We start from the raw sequence: 18,186 nt of genomic DNA, 5'->3' as shown, positions 1-18,186 counted from the left end.
TTAGGAAACTGACACGTCTTGTACTCTTGTCCCACAGATCAGCCACTTAAAAGGCATACTATTTTAAGTACCTCACACTATTTTAAGTACCTCGTGGCATTTGGCCTCAGTCGAAAAAACTTTCACCTGAAAGACATGGCAAATGGAACTTTGCCACCATCGCGCGGGATCTCCTTGTATCGCCTTGGTGCATATATCACATAATCTTCAAATGGACATAGGCACCCGTGCGTGGATAAATATTTCTAGTACATCTGTTCCAAAAATATTTCAGTCACTCGCTTCAAAATTACAAGCAAACAATCACAAGTTTGTATAGAGAAGTGCAATAGCGCCGCCAGGATGTTGTAATGGGGGCGGGGAATTGAAGACAAATGTGACGCCACTTTTTATCTCAGTTGAATAACAAGGGCCATTAAGAGGTACACAACTAAAATATATCGTTTGTATACTCATATTCTTCCCTTCCTTTTACAATTTTCCATTTCTTTCTTATTATTTCACAGTTTGAAAAATAATAGGCCTGGGGTGGGCTGTCGCCCTCCTCCTGCTGAAAAAAAACACAAACTTATACAACAAGTCGTTTTATTGCATATATATTTTATTTCATATTTAGCACACATATTGATTATAGCAATTGTTGTCAATTGAATAACATAAGGATTATTATTATGTAATATTTGTAAACGAATAATCCATCCATGCATTTCAATAGATTCGTTCTGAAACAGACCAAACAGAATGATAGCTATTATTTGAGTAAGTATAAGATATTACTGAATTATTCACATAGGCGGATTACGCAATAAACTCTCTCTCTTTCTCTGTAAAGTCTAAATTTACAACTTGTCTGATATTCCCCCTCTAAAAGTAACTTTCTATTAGGGTTGAATTCCCATTTAAAGAAGTAAATTAGAAGTCAAATGATGAATTAGAGTCACATTTAAAACAATGCCCTTCCATGCGATTTTTTTTGCTCAGTCGTAAACATAAAAATGTAACTTTCATAATTGCAAATGGAGTGGTGAATGTTCATGTGTATCATGTATCAAATAGTTTGTTACGGTATATAATCATGATAATTACATACTAGCCCCTAGTCTGCAGGCACAGACCCTGATCATGCTGATTGAAACTTTGATCAACTAATGGGTCTCCAAAAATGACTAGGACATTTAAAACTTGCGGTTTCAATTTCTGCCTTCAGTACATAATTCGTTGTAGGCTGTGTGTTCAGACCACTTAACCTGAGTGAGTGAAAGGTTTGCACTGCAGACAAACCCATGGGCGGAAATCCCAGGGGGGACAGGGGGGACGTGTCCCCCCTACTCAAAATAGTAGGGGGGACACAATATCAAATGTCCCCCCTACTATTTGTTGTCTTTTATGATGGTAAGAAATACATAATTCTAAATCGAAATAAAACATGTATTTTGGGACGAGATGACCGTACTTTTGGGATGATAACCTTTTTCTTACTTGTCAAATTTCCCCGCCCCTTGTCCCCATAGGCGGATCCAGGCCCCCCCCCCCCCCTATTGGCGGAGCAAAAAAGAAAGAAAGGGAAAGAAAGAAGGGAAAAGGAAAAAAGGAGGGAAAAGGATAGGAGAAAAAGAAGAGAAGGACGACCAGTGCATAAAATAAGATGAGGGGAAAACTTGGAAAATAAAAAGAATCTTTCGTGCCACTATATAAAATTTTCGCTCGCGCTTCGCGCTCGCATTGCCTGTTAGGTGATTTACATATCTTGTTCAATATGGAGCTCAAATATCAAGTGTAGAAGACAATATACAAAACATATTTCACCTCGGAGATCGAACTTTCATTATTTTGTGTGATTTACAAATTGATTTTTAAAAAGTGCTCTGTAAAAATGTCAGTTTTATGGTCTGAATAATTTTATTAACATTTGCTGCTTGCGCTGCGCGCTCGCTAATTGTGATTTATCAGATACCTATTATTTTCGTGGATTCCATAAAGTTTTCAAAATATCCCTTTTTAGGTCTGATTGTCAAGACGTATCAGCTAGCGCTGCACGCTGGCATTTTGATTGGCGAGTTATGTATGTTTTAATATTGATTATACAACAAACTACTTAAAATCCCCTTTTCATGACGGTTTATCAAAAATTTTAGCTCGCGATTTGCCCTTGCATTAATGGTTAAAAATATATTAACTGATGCATCCTATTCATAATTACAAAAGTGAAATGTCCAGTTTTTATGCCTTAATATCATCAGATTTCGCGCCCTCATTAGGCGTTAATAAATATGATATTAATTTAAAAATCAAATTGTCCCTTTTGTTTCATCTCGCGCTTAGCAAGAGGAATAGGAAGATATTCATCATTTCCATGACATGTCGTAAGGATGTCCCGGTCCTATATGTCAAAACTCAAAGTAATAATAATGACAATTTTAGCTCTTTTTTTAAGTGCAATCCATATCCACCTTACAATTTTCCTACAAAGTGCTTGAAATATAAAGCTGTAATTGACTCTTTTTTCAGATCGGAATATCAAAGTTTCATGATTAAAGATGTATTTAGAATACCTAGATTGTAGGTCTAAATATGAAACACGCGCGCGCATGTTTATTAAAATACTCAACTTGTTCTCTATTTGAATCATTATCCAGTTTCAGATCACAATATCAAAATGTTTCTGCTCGCGCTTTGTGCTCGCATTATTAATGATTTACAAAACATTGATTTTGATTGATTTATTTTATTTAAACACGGTAAAAAGCCCTCGATCAGCCTATGGCTGTTTACAAAACATGAACAGGGTGGCCCATTTTTAGGTCTAAATCTCGATTTTTTTTTCTGACCGCGCTTCGCGCTCGCATCATTTGTTGAATTATACAGCTATCCTGTTCACGATTACAAAAATTGATTAAAATTTTCCATTCTTTCTTTATAAATTTTCAAAAAATTTCAGCTCGCGCTTCGCGCTCGCATTTTTTGATTGTTGAAATATGTAACGCCTTCATGGCTAAGTGCAAGTACGGTCCTTAACAGTTACCTTTTCAACAGGTACGTATATACAAAATTTCTGCTCGCGCTATGCGGTCGCATGACTAATACTCATCCTTTTCATGATTTACAAAACATGAATAGAGTGTCTCGTTCAGTAAATATTAAAGGACTAAATCTCGAAATTGTCCGCTCGCGCTTCTCGATCGCATCAATATTGTCTACTTATATACCTATTCTGCTTGAGTTACAAAAAGTGCTTAGAATTTCCATTCTTTATGTGAAAATGTCAAAAAAATCAGCTCGCGCTCGCATTATTTGATTGTTAAATGCTAACTGCACGCAGTCTTTAATCAGGTATCTTTTCCATCAGTTCATTTCTGCTCGCGCTTTGCGTTCGTAGTAATTATTAAGTTGCATACAGATTTTTTTCAGGATAACAAACATTGCCCAGAATGTTCAAATTTTAAGCAAAAATACATGAAAATTTCCAAAATATTAGCTCGCGCTTCGCGCTCGCATCATATAATTAAGGATTATGATATTATATATGAATTTAAAGCTTAGAAGTGACTGATGAGGACTACCCCTTCAAAGAAACAAACACAAATCATCTTCGAGCTGCCGATCGGGGAAAATATGGCTGAAACAAATTTCCGCCCCCCCCCCCCCCTATTGGCGAAGGCTGGATCCGCCCCTGTGTCCCCCCTACCTTTTGGGAGAGATTTCCGCCCCTGGACAAACCCCGGTGACCTGATAGGCCTATAGGCCTAGCTTTGAGCATCATTTAGAGGCTTCACTTTATCGTTGAATTCCTTCTTTACTTTGTCTAGAAGATGCCTGTTGCCGGGCTGCATCAGATCGAGGCACGTAAAAGCCACGGCCTTGGCCTGGGCGAGAGTCGGTTTCTGAGCTGCATCAGCTCCTGTAACACGAGAATTTGTAATGTTGGGACTAAATATATTGAGAACTGACGTTATTTTCTTATGATCACTCAAAATGATCAATTTTCCGATAGATATCAGTTATTGTAATATGGAATTGATGTGAGAAAGTGGTTTTCGTTCTGATTAAATTGTTTCAATGTTGACAGGAACCGTCAGAAAAAAAATCAAAGCGCCCGGATTGCCCGACGAGCTAGCAAGCTCACTATGTCCAAATATATTCTCTCATGAATTCAACAACTATGCATGCCCTTATGATCATCATCTTTATCGTCCTTATCATTATCACAATTATTATCATTTCAATCATGAGAAAGCAATCCAACGCCTGTTGCACCATGCTAAGACCCTAATCTGTCATTTCCAAGTTATTATGCCAGGGCAGCTGACTATTTCAGTTAATAAATGCCTAATTGTCATCATCTTTATCATCATTACTGTGAAAAAAAATCCATGAAACGCTTGTCTGATGGATGTGTAAAAGTGCATGTTCCAATGTGTTTTTATGTGCCCGTATGGTATGATAAATCCTCAGGGTAAGTAGATGTTACAAAATGATAGCACGCAAGTATTCATCTGACGCGAGAAAACAATCAATTTCTGCTCATTTTGTTATAATTATGTTTTCATACTTCATTTCGTTCTTAACTAAATCAGATTAGTTCTTGTAAAACTGTTATGTTTTAAATTCCTGATTTTAAGTACTAAATATTATGTTTATTTTTGTACTTGAATATTTGATTGAAAATTATCTAATATTTGAATTCGTTATGTTTGTTTGTATTTCGTTGATGAAAAATCAATAGTACTAAATCTAATCAGTATTTAATCAAAGGTAAGACAAATCGAAAACGACCATTTAAATAGTAGGCCCTTGTGACATTATGTTCTGATCTTCAAGAGATCACCTTAACGGTATTTCGCGGATAGATTGTCCTCATGACTTACCAGTTGCAGTATTGAATTCCCTCGAGTGGTTGGCAGCGTCAGTGCCGATGTAATACAAGGGATGTATACTTGGAACGACGTAAGAAACATCCCCCATATCCGTAGAGAACGTCACTTCACTGGTTGCGTAATCAACGGAGAGTTCCGATAGCTGACGCTCGTACACTGACGCTAATGCCTCGTTCGTGGCTAAATTGGCGTAGTCGCCTCCGAAGGTAAACTCTACCTGTAAGAAAATCACGAAGTAAATTCTGGATGAAGAAATTTGCGCTTCATATCTTTGGTTCAGGCGACATATGCCTACATACAAGTCTACCTTGTAGAACTTCTGAATAATTTCGGTCCTAAGCTTGGTTTAGATTACACCAGATATATTGTACATGTTGGACCTTAACGCTAAGTATTTCGGTTCGGAGTTTGGTACAAATGACATCAATGAAATCTGCTAGTTTGCTATGCTTGACATCTACTTTTCAGAGAATTTATACTCTGAAGGTACAGCTTTTCGTTACTAAATTTGGTTCAGATAACACCCACATACCAACTTTTCAGAGATTTTACACTGACTCTTCTCCTAGGCCCCGTTGCATAAAAGTAACTATTATGATAACGTTGCCATCCAACTGTCCAATGGAATCTTTTATGGAATTCTTGATTTTGATTGGCTGATGAGCATTTTTTTACCATAATGTATACATTTATCTGCTATTGGTGCAAAGTGGACATCGATAGTACCCCAACAAATAAGAACAACACATTTGTTTGTCTCGCTGTGTACTATGGTCAACAAGTAAATTCGTGATCACTCAAGTGACAAAAATTATCTGATAACGTAGTCTATTTATTCCATTTATACGTTATCAGATAATTTTCGTCACTTGATAAAGAGTTGCAGCGGCACTCGTAAGCTCGTGAACTTGTAAGCTAGTGAACACTTTTTGCGAGAGTGATCACGAATTTCCTTGTTGACCATAGTAGATTGCGAGACAAATGAATACCCTCTAGCGATTATTTCAGTCCGCAATAATGAACCTATTTAGTAACATATTTGTTTTGGAACAAAATATATGTTCACTGTATCAAATTTGCACTTTTATTTATTGCGATAGCTCAGAGATGTCAGAGATTGAATATTGGAGAGCAAGCGATGAACTGTTTACCATTGGGTCTTGTTCATATCTACATGCATATAGAATGTAGACAACTTGGTGAGTTTCAGCAAGAAATCACAGCATTGACAGCAAATCGATATCAGATCAGCGCAGCTCTTATCTTGGCCATGTTGGCGAATACAGCATAGTAAGCAGCCACCTAAGCGCAGTGCCCTTTAGCCCCTGGATGCACTCAGTTAAATACCAGTTCCCTGCCGAAAAGAATATATAGTCAACACTGACAGTGCTGTAGCCAACGGTATGAGCATATTGTAGCATTTGTTCAGCACAGTGTGATCACAATGTGATGACAAATTTTGCATATTTTACTTAAATATGCATTCAAAAGACAATACTATCTTGAGAACAAACGTAAATATGCATTGTTGTTTTTCATAAATGAATAAACTAACAGTCAGTATGGCCGGGGTAGATAAACTTTGATTGTGACAACACTGTATTTCATATTGTTGACACATTGTGTTAAATAGTCACTTTAACTGTAATAATTTGGAACACGGTTTTGCACTGAGGTACAAAGTGTGTCAGCAATGTGAATACAGAGGGAACAAATTCTCTATGATCGCAGTGGAATGACTATGCGAACACAATGTGATGAAAAACCAATCATATACTACGCCCTTTATATTATTTGTCATGTTTACAAAGAAATTACACTGCCCCAAATTCATGTCTTTGCCAGATATGGATGGGTAATGGTTCTCTAAAATTAAAAACGAAAATATTCCTTCCAGAATGAACAGTCACCACACTGCAACACTGTGATGAAAACCAGTGAGACACCATCCATTTTATTTTCACACCATGCACACTGTGTTCGTATGTGGAAATATTCAGTGTTGAAACACTGTGTACTACAATGTGAAAACGTGTAACATTGTATTGCAGTGGAATGAATATGCGAATATATTATAATATCTTGAATAGTGTGGTGACCGTGTGTCACTTCTGGCATGCTTATACGAACATTTTTTATCTTTATAGTTTATGGCCCGTATTCTGAAGTCGGGTTTAATTTAAACTCATGTTTAAAGTTGTGGTTTAAGTACGGGAAGCCAAAAGTGTCAAAATGGTTATTTAGTTGTATGTTTTTTAATATGTTTACTGTGCTTTTTCCTGATTCATCGATGGTGAAGACAATCATCTGTTTATACTTCCCAGACAATTATGAATGATTTGAGAGCCAAATGAGCTGAAATATGATATCTGTAATGTTAGTGATTTATGTAACAATTGGCTATCCATACTTAAACCACAACTTTAAACCTGAGTTGAAATTAAACCAGACTTCAGAATACGGGCCTATAAACTCAACACCAAGGCCATTATAGCAAACATATGGATTGCGTGTACTGGTGGTGTGCCCATATCTGCATTTACCTTGCATCCCGTGGCAGACGCCGCCCCTTTCGCACACCCACCGATCTTTTCTTTAAGTGTAGGCATATCAATGCTTTCGACTGTTCTTAGGTAGAATGTCATCTGCGATTCTTCTGGGATGATACTGGCACATTTCCCAGCTTTTACGATTGTACCTGTGGAGATAAAACCGGGAGCAACGTTTGTTTTTGGAATTAGATAACCTAGCCAAACATCTGATAATCGAACTACGATAACAAAGCTAGATTTGCTGGAAATACAATTGAATTAAATGTACGGTGTAGCTCCTATTTTGTGGGCGAAAATTGCAGATTTTCTATTACATGTATTACAGCTTACTGATTTCTAAATCGTTGACCAAGTTCGGGCAGAACTTTAGGGCCTCTTCACACGTGAATCTTGAATCATCATTGTAATGATGATTGCAATTCGTATTTAGAATCATCGGACATTTCACACGGAAAATTCGTTCCGTAATTTGAGTGAAACTTAACTGGAATTCACCTCCGGAGTAGAATTTAACTTCGTGATTGTGATTAGCGTTCGTGATTCTAGTTTGGTTTCACACGTGCTTAAATTCGTCATTAGCCTTATTTTTCACTGGAATCATAATTCAAATTACGATTTTTTTTTTTACTGTGTGAAAGGGCGGTTAGTCACATTCCTTTAAATGGTGGTTTGACAAATTCGGGAGGTCATATTGCCAACGGATGAGGCAGTAATTGATTCATTGCATTGAATTAAATATGTAAACTGTCATGCACAAACGAAATTTGCATGAAATCATCTGATGGCTCACATTTTATGATACAAAACATAAAACTCTTGTAATCACAAACAAAATATACACATTGAAAAATATAACACTACACATTGCATATTTCTGTTGTGTGTCAGGGGAGAAATTACTTGGCTGAAATGAACTTTGTTTTAATGACACCGAAAAGTCAGGATATATAGGCCTATCATATTTTAAACAAGACATGAGGAAGGTCTAGAACGTCAAGTTTCAATCCCACGTTGATATGGTAGATAATGCACTCAACTACATCTCTTTACAAACGCGTGACAACAACAACAAAAGGTTACTTTCTGGTTCAGGTGGCGATACACGCGTGGAACGTTTAGTATGTACAAAATGAGACAAATTGTACACGTTTAATGAAAAAAAAAACGTGAAAGGTGGCTATTAACCCACCTAAAAACAAAAGACAATAGTATATTTCTGGAATATATTCACTCTTGCTTAAATCATCTTTTTTGTGTGATAATGTGGAGCGTTGTGGCCCAGTGGATAAGTCTTCTGACTTTGAAACAGAGGGTCGTGGGTTCGAATCCCAGCCATGGCGTAATTTCCTTCAGCAAGAAATTTATTCACATTGTGCTGCACTCGACCCAGGTGAGGTGAATGGGTACTCGGCAGGATTATTTCCTAGAATGCATGAGCGCTGAAAGGCAGCTCGAGCTAAAGCCGGGGTAATAATAATAATAACAACGCGCCTCGGAATAGAATATTTCTATATAGATGGCGCTATATAAATGCCTATTATTATTATTATTATTATATGTAATATTCGTTTCTTATTTGAATAATATATAAATTTTACACTTGTTCAAGGCCTAAAAATAAATGAACACACTCGCCAAACATCTAATGAGAAGCATTACTTACCATGGACTCTCCATTCAGGTTTGAGTTGCTGTCTCATAGCAGAGATGTTGGCATAGCACAAGACTGCAGCATCTAAAGCATTCACCCCTTCCCATGGACATGATGACGCGTGTGCTGCCCGACCAGTGAAAGTAATATCCATGCTAGGATTGAAAAAAGATTATTGTGATGAATATTAACACCAAGGGTTGGGGGGGGGGGGACTTCCATTGACGAGTGGATACCATACGCGACCATGTGGTCCCGAAAAGCACCCTAAACAAGTATTTTCCACATTTCTGAAAATTCACCCCTTAACGAGTATTGGCGTGTAAAACCCTACCCTTAACAAGTACTGGAAACAAAACGATACCCTTGGCAAGTATTCCCTGAACTGAACCCCTAAACAAGTACAGCGATATTTTCATGTCACGTCTGTGTTACCTTTTCCTACATCATTGGGCTTAGTTTGGCCCAATCTCGCGCAAATCGGACTCTAAACATGTAGTGTTGACTGTTGGGGCAAAAAGTGTATCCTTTATATAACATTTTAGTGTTTTTACCCTCCCAAATTTGACTCTAAACACGTAGCTTTCCTAGCGAAATAAATACCTTTTTTCTCATTATTTTAGTGTTTTTAATACCCTTATTACGTTACGTACGTAACGTGCCCTATCTTGCTATCGTGGAAAAAGACATCCTTTTTACGTGTTTTTTTTTTGGTCGCGCATGGTATCCACTCGTAAATGTCAGTGCCCCCCGCCCCCTGGGTATCAACATCACATCTGGGGTTCAACCATACGAGAGATAATGTAGCAGACGCTAAGATTCCTGGCTGGAACGTAGTTCTTGGGACTGACATGTAATTAGTGCAGTTCCATGAACTGAGACGACAGCATCTATCTGAAGTTGGATGTTTTCCCGCCGAGGCCGTGGACCCGGCCTCGACCGAATGAGAGACTGCGGCTCAATGTGGAACTAGTCAGACCACTTCAACAACACTAGTAACCTGATTCATTACAGCAAAATGCCTTTTGAGAGTCATATTATCAGCTCTCTATCTTTGGTGAACATTGACAACTGTAAATGAGATGAAATTCAGAGGTTCAGATTCAGTTTGCCAGGCAGTGAAAATAAAAATATAACACTGACCCTTCATACCTATACATGGCATTCGTACATGTATAGGCCTACATCAAGAGTCCTACATGTCCTAGGGCCTACATTTGACATGCATGCTGAAACTTGCATGGTTATCAGAATTACAAATCGACGTCTGCAAGTACGGGTACTACAAACTCCTAGACACATAATTGGTTACGATTTTCCGACTTTGGATGTGCATAAGATACAGCACTTTTAACAAATATTGAGAACAACTTACATCGTACGTGCCAGAATGACCGGTCTGGATACGTTACGAGGGAAGGGATGAACCATCATAGCAACATCGATTCCCTGAAATGCTCCTGCATTGATTAACTTAATCTTCCCACCACCACCCTCTTCAGCAGGGGTGCCCATGACCGTCACCTGGATAGAGCAGATCGAAATAAGTTTATGATATCATTGTCCAAAGAAAAAATATAGACTTACGTTGTGCAAGCCAGAATGACGGGCCTGGATACATTACGAGGGTAGGGATGAACCATCATAGCAACATCGATTCCTTGGAAGGCTCCTGCATTGATGAGCTTAATCTTCCCGCCACCACCCTCTTCAGCAGGGGTACCCATGACCGTCACCTGTCAAAGGAAATTGGTGAGTATTCATACGCCAATAACAGTCAGTTCATTTCTTAGATGTACACCGTGCATTGATCGGGGGGGGGGGGGCAACTTTGTCCACTATCCAATTATTTACTTAAAATGTGCTAAGAGAATATTTAAGTGGTCAATGGTGGTTATTAGAATGTCCACGGAATCTTAAGAGTTTGTCAGACTTGTTGTAGCCTCATCAGATGTATAACAAGATTTTTCATTGTTATTTGAATAATTCATGATGCCATTAAAGCATATTGCTTGTAATGTCATGGAGAATCTTCAAGGCATCAAGAAAATAACAATGTCTGAATGTGATCATAAAGGTGCGGCTAATCTCTTTGTTATGAATTGCAAGAACTATTCATTATTAGAGTTAATATAGTGTACAAATTCCTGATCATGATATTATTCGAGATTCAGAAGTTTCGAAGGGGTTGGGTGGTCTTCAAACTCAAAACGGCGGCCGATTTTTATCCTCGCATTTAATATGCCCGTGGAGTAGGCGCTACGGTGTAGTTCCTGTTTTTCCTCCTCACACGTCCGACCCAAAATATCTCACTCAAGGCTCACCCTTCCTTTCGGTGCATCGGGCAGCTCGAGTGCAGCTTTGATCCCTAAACCTGCAGCTGCTCCTGACTCGGCAATCAGAGGATGACCACAGGCATGGTCTATATCAGGTAGAGCATCGTACTCACAGATCACACAAACATGGACACCACCATCGGTCCCGTATGTAGCCTTGAAGGCTGTGTCCAGATGGAAGTTCCGTGTTACCTTAGAAAGTACATACAGAAACACATTGAACATTAATTGATGTATTGGTCCCCTGACCAATAAATGAGTGTTGAATGAATGGTTGACTTAATGAGTGCTTAAATGAGGACGAAGTGATAGATTGATTGCTTGAGGGACTGATACGAGACATGGTTTTCATAGCGATTCACCGATTTCAATGAGTTACTTACTGTTTCCATGGATCATGCTGTTTCTTTTGATGAAAAATTCCTTTTGACTATATCGTCAACATGATCAAAGGAAAAGTTTTCATGAAAATGATTACAAGCAAAGGAACTTTCAAAGCTTTTTCCAAAGATCAATTTTAATGTTTTTTATCGCTTTCTACCAAAGACTGAATCTATAAAGACAAGCTAAAGTTTAATCATCCACAACAAGGAACAAACTTAACAAACAAGACTTTATTTAAGGCATTAAGGTAATAAAAAAAGTCAGTAAGTATTTTTAATGCATACTTTCTGATGAAGTATCATTCTAGGTGCCACATAATGAGAATAAAAAAGAAAGGAACGTAATCATGGACAACATAATGATGACTTTTACAGTGTATAACAATTAAAAATCTATTCACGGGGCTATCTATATACACTACTCAAAAAAAGTTAAGGACCACTTTTTAAAACGTACATAAAGATTGTATACAAGGTGTTTTATTTCTGGAAATACCTCAGTACAACTGTCCTAAATGTCCTTAAACACGCTGTAATCAATTTCACGCATGGGTGGTTTCAGTTGTTGCACAATGTCTCTCGCATCACTGCACATCCTGAAAAGTGGGCCCCGAGGGGTATCAGCTACCGACATGAAGTGGTAAAAACGAATGTCTGAGTGTCTTTCAGGCAGTTCAGTAACGAGTGTGACCACCTCCTGCAGCAATAACGGCTTCACAGCGCTGTCTCATGGAGCTGATGAGGCGATTGATGTCTCTGACGTCCAGTGCATCCCATGCAGCCTCCAGAGCCACACCCAGCTGCTGCAGTCCAAGTGGATGGGCTTCGAGCTGCTCGAGACTCCTCCCCATCATGTCCCAGACGTGCTCTATCGGGTTTAAGTCCGGGGACCTCGCTGGCCACTCCATACGCTCAATCCCCTGGCCCTCAAGGAACTCGGTCACCACCCTAGCTCGGTGGGCACGGGCATTGTCATCCATGAAAATGATGTTTTGTCCCACATTTTCTGCAAATGGCACCACTATAGGTTCAAGGACCTCATCCCTGTACCTCACTCCTGTCATTGCTCCCCCTGGGACCACGTAGAGACGAGTACGGTTGGCGTAGGTGATGCCTCCCCACACCATGACGCTGCCTCCCCCATAACGGTCATGTTCTGCAATACAGGGGTCTGCAAATCTCTCTCCTGGTCGCCTCCAGACTCTCGAACGTCCATCATTGTGGTCAAGGGAAAATCTGCTCTCATCTGTGAACAGAACTCTACGCCATTGCTGTCTGGTCCATCTGACATGCTCCCGGGCCCAGTTGAGACGAATTCTTCTGTGAGCAGGGGTGAGTGGGACACACTGAGCTGGCCGTCTGGCATGCATATTGGCTCTGTGAAGTCGGTTACGGATTGTTTGAGTGGAAACAATCACTCCAGTTGCTGCAGCGAAGTCATTGTTGAGGCGGCGTGCACTGTGAAAGCGGTTGCGGAGGCTGAGATTCGTCAAGTAGCGATCATCTCTAGGGGTTGTCGAAACTGGTCGGCCACTGCGGGGTCTCTCGGAGTATAGCCCTGTCTCTCGGTGTCTTTGATTTGCTCTGCTAATGACACTGTGTGACACGCCCATCATTCTGGCTACTCTTCGCTGACTGAGGCCAGCTTCCAGCATCCCTAGGGCTCTGGCTACATCTGTTTCACTTAGGTGGTGTCTTGGCATTGCTGTTGTAGGCAAGTTGTTGATTGTACAGACTAAAGACGGAAAATGCTTTGGAAGACACTTGTCTTATGGCCCACTGCAATGATGCCAGAGACATCATGAAAGAACTGCATGTGTGAAATTGATGTCATTGTGTTTGATGGCATTCTGGACAGCTGTATCTTGGCATTGCTATTGTCAGCAAGTTGTTGATTGTAGAGACTAAAGACAGAAAATGCTTTGGAAGCCACTTTTGTACGGGCACATTGCAATGATGCAAGAGACATGAAAGAACTGCATGTGTGAAATTGATTTCATTGTGTTTGATGGCATCCTGGACAGCTGTATCTTGGCAATGCTGTTGTCAGCAATTTGTTGATTGTAGAGACTAAAGACAGAAAATGCATTTGAATCCACATTTGTACCACTTCACAATGGGCCCACTTTTCAGGATATGCAATAATGCGAGAGACATCATGCAACAACTGAAACCACCCATGTGTGAAATTGTTACAGGGTGTTTGAGGAGATTCAAGACAGCCATATTCGGGTATTTCTAGAAATACAACACCCGGTTTGAAAATTGTATACACACATTAAAAAGTGGTCCTTAACTTTTTTTGAGTAGTGTATAAGAAGACATCAATTTCACGTCCAATATTTTCCCGCCATAAACTTATAAGAATCAACGCCTTACCTCAAAGCCATCCCTTTCGAGAAAGTCTGTCAGGCTGGCGTGGGCATGGTGTTCTTCATAATTTAGCTCTGGGTGAGTCCAGATGTCATTGCTCAGTTCATGCAAGGCTGCAGCACTCTCTTCTATCTTAGCTTCAGCTGCAGCCTTGGACCTTGACAAGAGGGCGCTGTCCTGCTCATTCATCACTTCCTTCGGGTATCTTAATTGGAACTTGGAAATAGTGAGTCGGATAGCAAATGCTTTAAAGAAGCAAATTACCTGAGATGAAAGCACACCATTAAAAAAGAGTAAGTCACTGATTGGTGTATACTGAACTTCGTCTATTTTCCGCTTCGTCCCATCCCGCATGGTGCAATCCGAGTTCGTATACAACTCGCCAACTGACCACTTCACCCTATTTAGCACATTTACCATTTTGTACAATTCTCAGTTAGGTTAAAAACATTTCGTTTGATATCCACTAGGTCTAACACCACTATAACACTTAACGGTTGGATAAACTCTTTATGAACCGACAAAAAACTCTTTATGGCAAACGACAGTAGATAAGGTAGAAATTGGACTAACTGGGTACCAGGCCAAATGGCAATTAGATTAAGTGGGTAGACCAAATTAGTGCAGGCGAAACAGCAGTTATACCAGATTGATGGTAGGCCAAGACCAAATAAAAGCCCTTTATTACAAAGCAGCCTTTGACGAAAATCGGTGAATCAATATAGCAGTGTCATCCTGGACTCGAGACAAACGACATATTTGCATTTTTTCGTCAGCTCCGAATCTTAGGACGATCTGCTGTCCTGGTTCACAAATTTTTGACAAAGACCACTAAGCTGTTCATTGTGAATTGACGGGCATTTTCGATTTACTGTGTTGTAGAATCCCTCCGCGATGCAATTGCGAAAACTCGCGATTTTGGGAATGATTGAATTTTAAGAAATCGAAAATACTTTATTCAACCTATTGAATGGTAACATTCAGTTTTTCAGTACATTGATTAACCATTAAAGCAATCTAGTGATACCGACCATCTGTCTTGTGGCACGCCCGGTATAAACTGTATTTAGTAAGGACAAGTGAAATATACCTACTTGAATTATAATTATCTTTTCTGAATGGCGGGAATATAAGCTCTTGATATTGGTCGTCAAGTGCGGTTGCAACTAAAATTTTCATTACTTCATCCGCCTAAGATCTTCAATTGACTATTGATTCTTGTGAATATAGAAAAATGGGTGATGAGTGTATCCAGTATTTATCCAATAGTTATCATATTGCGTTCAATGATCAACGTGCCCTCTAAAAATGCTTCTCCAAACTTAAAAAAAAAAAAAAGAACATGCCAATCCTGCCGTGATTACACTATTTCTCAACGGGATATAATTCACAGGTAGATAGCACTGTTATCATGATTATATCGCGGCGGCCAAATACAATGGTAAATACTACCCCCTATACCAGCATATATTTAGGAATATTTTCTTTCTTTCCTTTTTTATTTTGGAGAATGCTTTGACTTTGCAGTCTCAAGCGCGGAAATGGAACGTGTAAAGTGAAGGCCACATTCTTTAAATTGCCAGATTTGTTTCAAAACTTTAAAAAAAATCGAAGCTTCAATCATGGTCTGTGTTGTAGACTACGGGCAGGAAGGAATAAAGGTTAGCAACAGGCCATTGATTTGAATGGAAAAGCAGTTAGTGTATGGGCACATTAAAGGCCAGGTCCACCCTAATAGAAAGTCGATTTGATAAAAAGAAAAAAAAATAATCCAAGTATATGAAAACGTCATCAAATTTGGATGTAAAAACAGTTCAATAAAATAATACAATAACAATAGTCATAAATGATGATGCCACTGAACTTCGGACATAAAACCCTTTCCAACTTTAAAACAAAATCAGACTTTCTAAAAGAAAGTGGGGATTCAGCGTAGCTCAGTCGGTTTAATAGAGCGCATGTTTCGGATAAGATCGTAGATCTCAACGTGAGGGGTTCGAGTCCCGCTCATGCCGAAACGCGTCTATCAAAAATATCTGATGCGATAGCGTTGTGTGTTAGCGTGCCTCACCGCTGTATTCAGTGCAGGTGTGAATGCAGTTGGAAAACACTCCGTCCATCGGAAAGGACGCAAATGTTGGTCCCGTGTATAGGAGAGTCACAACCTATGCACGTTAAAACCAATACACTATTCGTCAAAGAGTAGGGTGTTCACCCGGTGTATTGCACCTGCGCGCGGTCCCGGCAAAATTCAGGTCAAGTCAAGCTTGACGTTCATATGATATGATAATCAATATAATGATTGTGGGCATTAACAGAAAGACAAGACAAGAAAACCCGCCAAATATTATTTATTTTTCAAAATATTTTATACAGGATAACAAGCTCAGATCGACAGTTTTTCAACATGGTCATATTAACATAAAATAACAATATTTACTGTACATACAATATAAAAGTGTAACTTAGGTTCCAAACAAGTAATGAAAGAATTCGATAATATTAAAAACAGAATTATCACTAATACAAAAAAAATCAAAGATAACATATTCAATATTTGAGGAATCGATGAAATGAGAATAGTTATCCTGTAGACAACACAACAACAGTAAAATAAGATAAGGTCTAACCAACTAATAAAATGCATGTGTAAATTTTCATGTAAAACACATACTCTGCATATTTCAATTTATGCTAATATGATTTAAAAGATTTGATAAACCAATATGGCTTGCCATACTCCTGTCGTACGTCGATGCAAAGCTAAATGTAAACTTACCCAATCGCACGGAATAGCTCGATGGATTCCACCAGTGGAGTAGAGTATAAAATGTTAGAAGGTGTTGTCAGCTTTAAAAATAACTCCTCCATATACGTATGACATGTATGATAAGCCGAGTTCGCAGACAGTGGTTGTGGTAGGCCTTTTATGAAACGTGTGTAACATTCGTTTTTAACGAATTAGCAGGTAGAGAAGGCGTTAGTCGGTTCATCAACGAATTTGAAACGGCAAACACGCACCCCGCGATATTTGTTTGAATGTTTCAAGTCTGGTTGATAATGTTGTGCATTATACTCTTGTAGCACTGCGAGTCTCGTTTTCTGTACAGTGGCTCCCCGAGTTGCTTCAACTACTGAAGCGCATCCGCTTATGGTATAAGGAGGGTATCAAAATCGTAGACGGGGAGTAAGACAAACAAAGAATGTTTAAATAGCTTGCAAATAAAAAGATAATCAAACAAACACATTAAAGGATGGTACTATAATAAATCCAACATTGTAGATTTCTAATATGGCTTGTCTTTCTGCCCGTAAAGGCTTCGTCTGTCGCCTGTCAGAAAGCATGAATACTTTTCAATACTGACCATAACAAGACCCGGGAACAGTGCTTCCACTTTTCAAAACGGAACTTCCTGGAATTTACTCTGAAAATTCTTGGAATTTTACAAAATATCCTGGAATTTTCTGAACGGTTCTCCAGTCTTCTATAAGTTACAATCATTCTCTTCTACACACACACAAAAATGAAATATAGGGCCCAGTGCCGTAATTGAGCCAAACATTTTGAGGGGCGAAACGTGACGTTACGGGCAAAGTTTAGGAAGAGTTGTGAGCGAGCGAAGCGAGCTAGCAAATTTTTTTGACATTTTAATTAAATCCAATTTTGTGATAGATTCTGACATAATATTCAGATAATATAATATCATTCTCGAAAATGATATACTTCTTGGAAAACTTTCTGGACTTTCTCACTTCCTGGATCGGATCCTAGGAAATAGCAAAACTTCCTGGAATTTCCTGGATTCCAGGAAGAGTGGCCGGGAACGCGAGACCAACGCATCAGGATGCCATTATTTTGGATGTTTTCTTCGGTGCCGCGTAATAAGTCCACAATTTTGAGGGGGCTAGATATGACGTATCGCGTAGAATTCATTTTAAAAAAAGTTGGCGAGCAAGCGAAGCGACCGAGCAAAATATCGACATTTTTTTTTCTCCAAATATCCGATTTTGTGATAG

The 18,186-nt window shown here is 39.1% G+C and overlaps 1 protein-coding gene across 4 annotated transcripts; it reads right to left on the bottom strand.

The window, feature by feature from the left end:
• Positions 1-580: 580 nt before the first annotated feature.
• On the bottom strand, positions 581-17,325 carry LOC129258367 (peptidase M20 domain-containing protein 2-like). Of its 4 annotated transcripts, none has more exons than XR_010293388.1 (9): positions 16,949-17,325; positions 14,176-14,433; positions 11,402-11,605; positions 10,665-10,813; positions 9,090-9,232; positions 7,418-7,572; positions 4,866-5,091; positions 1,648-3,898; positions 581-1,337 (listed from the first exon to the last, which is right to left on the bottom strand). XR_010293388.1 is itself a non-coding variant. In XM_054896653.2 (8 exons), the coding sequence occupies exons 2-8, from the start codon at positions 14,356-14,358 to the stop codon at positions 3,744-3,746; spliced, it is 1,215 nt and encodes a 404-aa protein (XP_054752628.2). In that variant the 5' UTR covers positions 14,359-14,433; positions 16,949-17,325; the 3' UTR covers positions 581-3,743. The 4 variants fall into 4 exon arrangements, 2 of the variants coding, with proteins under 2 accessions (XP_054752628.2, XP_063954606.1); XR_010293389.1 differs by having other exon boundaries at positions 581-1,328; positions 2,553-3,898; XM_054896653.2 differs by having other exon boundaries at positions 581-3,898.
• Between the last annotated feature and the right edge of the window lie 861 nt (positions 17,326-18,186).

Source organism: Lytechinus pictus, chromosome 4 (assembly GCF_037042905.1).
Source record: "Lytechinus pictus isolate F3 Inbred chromosome 4, Lp3.0, whole genome shotgun sequence".
NCBI classification, from domain to species: Eukaryota; Metazoa; Echinodermata; class Echinoidea; order Temnopleuroida; family Toxopneustidae; genus Lytechinus; species Lytechinus pictus.
This window is presented reverse-complemented; position numbering and strand designations above follow the sequence as displayed.

What these genes read in the sequence shown, in the direction of transcription:
- LOC129258367 (XM_054896653.2), bottom strand. Translation starts at nt 14,358, where the DNA reads ATGAATGAGCAGGACAGCGCCCTCTTGTCAAGGTCCAAGGCTGCAGCT. An exon ending in ACCTGAATGGAGAGTCCATG is followed by an intron (nt 7,573 to 9,089) that starts GTAAGTAATGCT and finishes TTATCTCCACAG; the next exon opens with GTACAATCGTAAAAGCTGGG. An exon ending in GGAATTCAATACTGCAACTG is followed by an intron (nt 3,899 to 4,865) that starts GTAAGTCATGAG and finishes CTCGTGTTACAG; the next exon opens with GAGCTGATGCAGCTCAGAAA.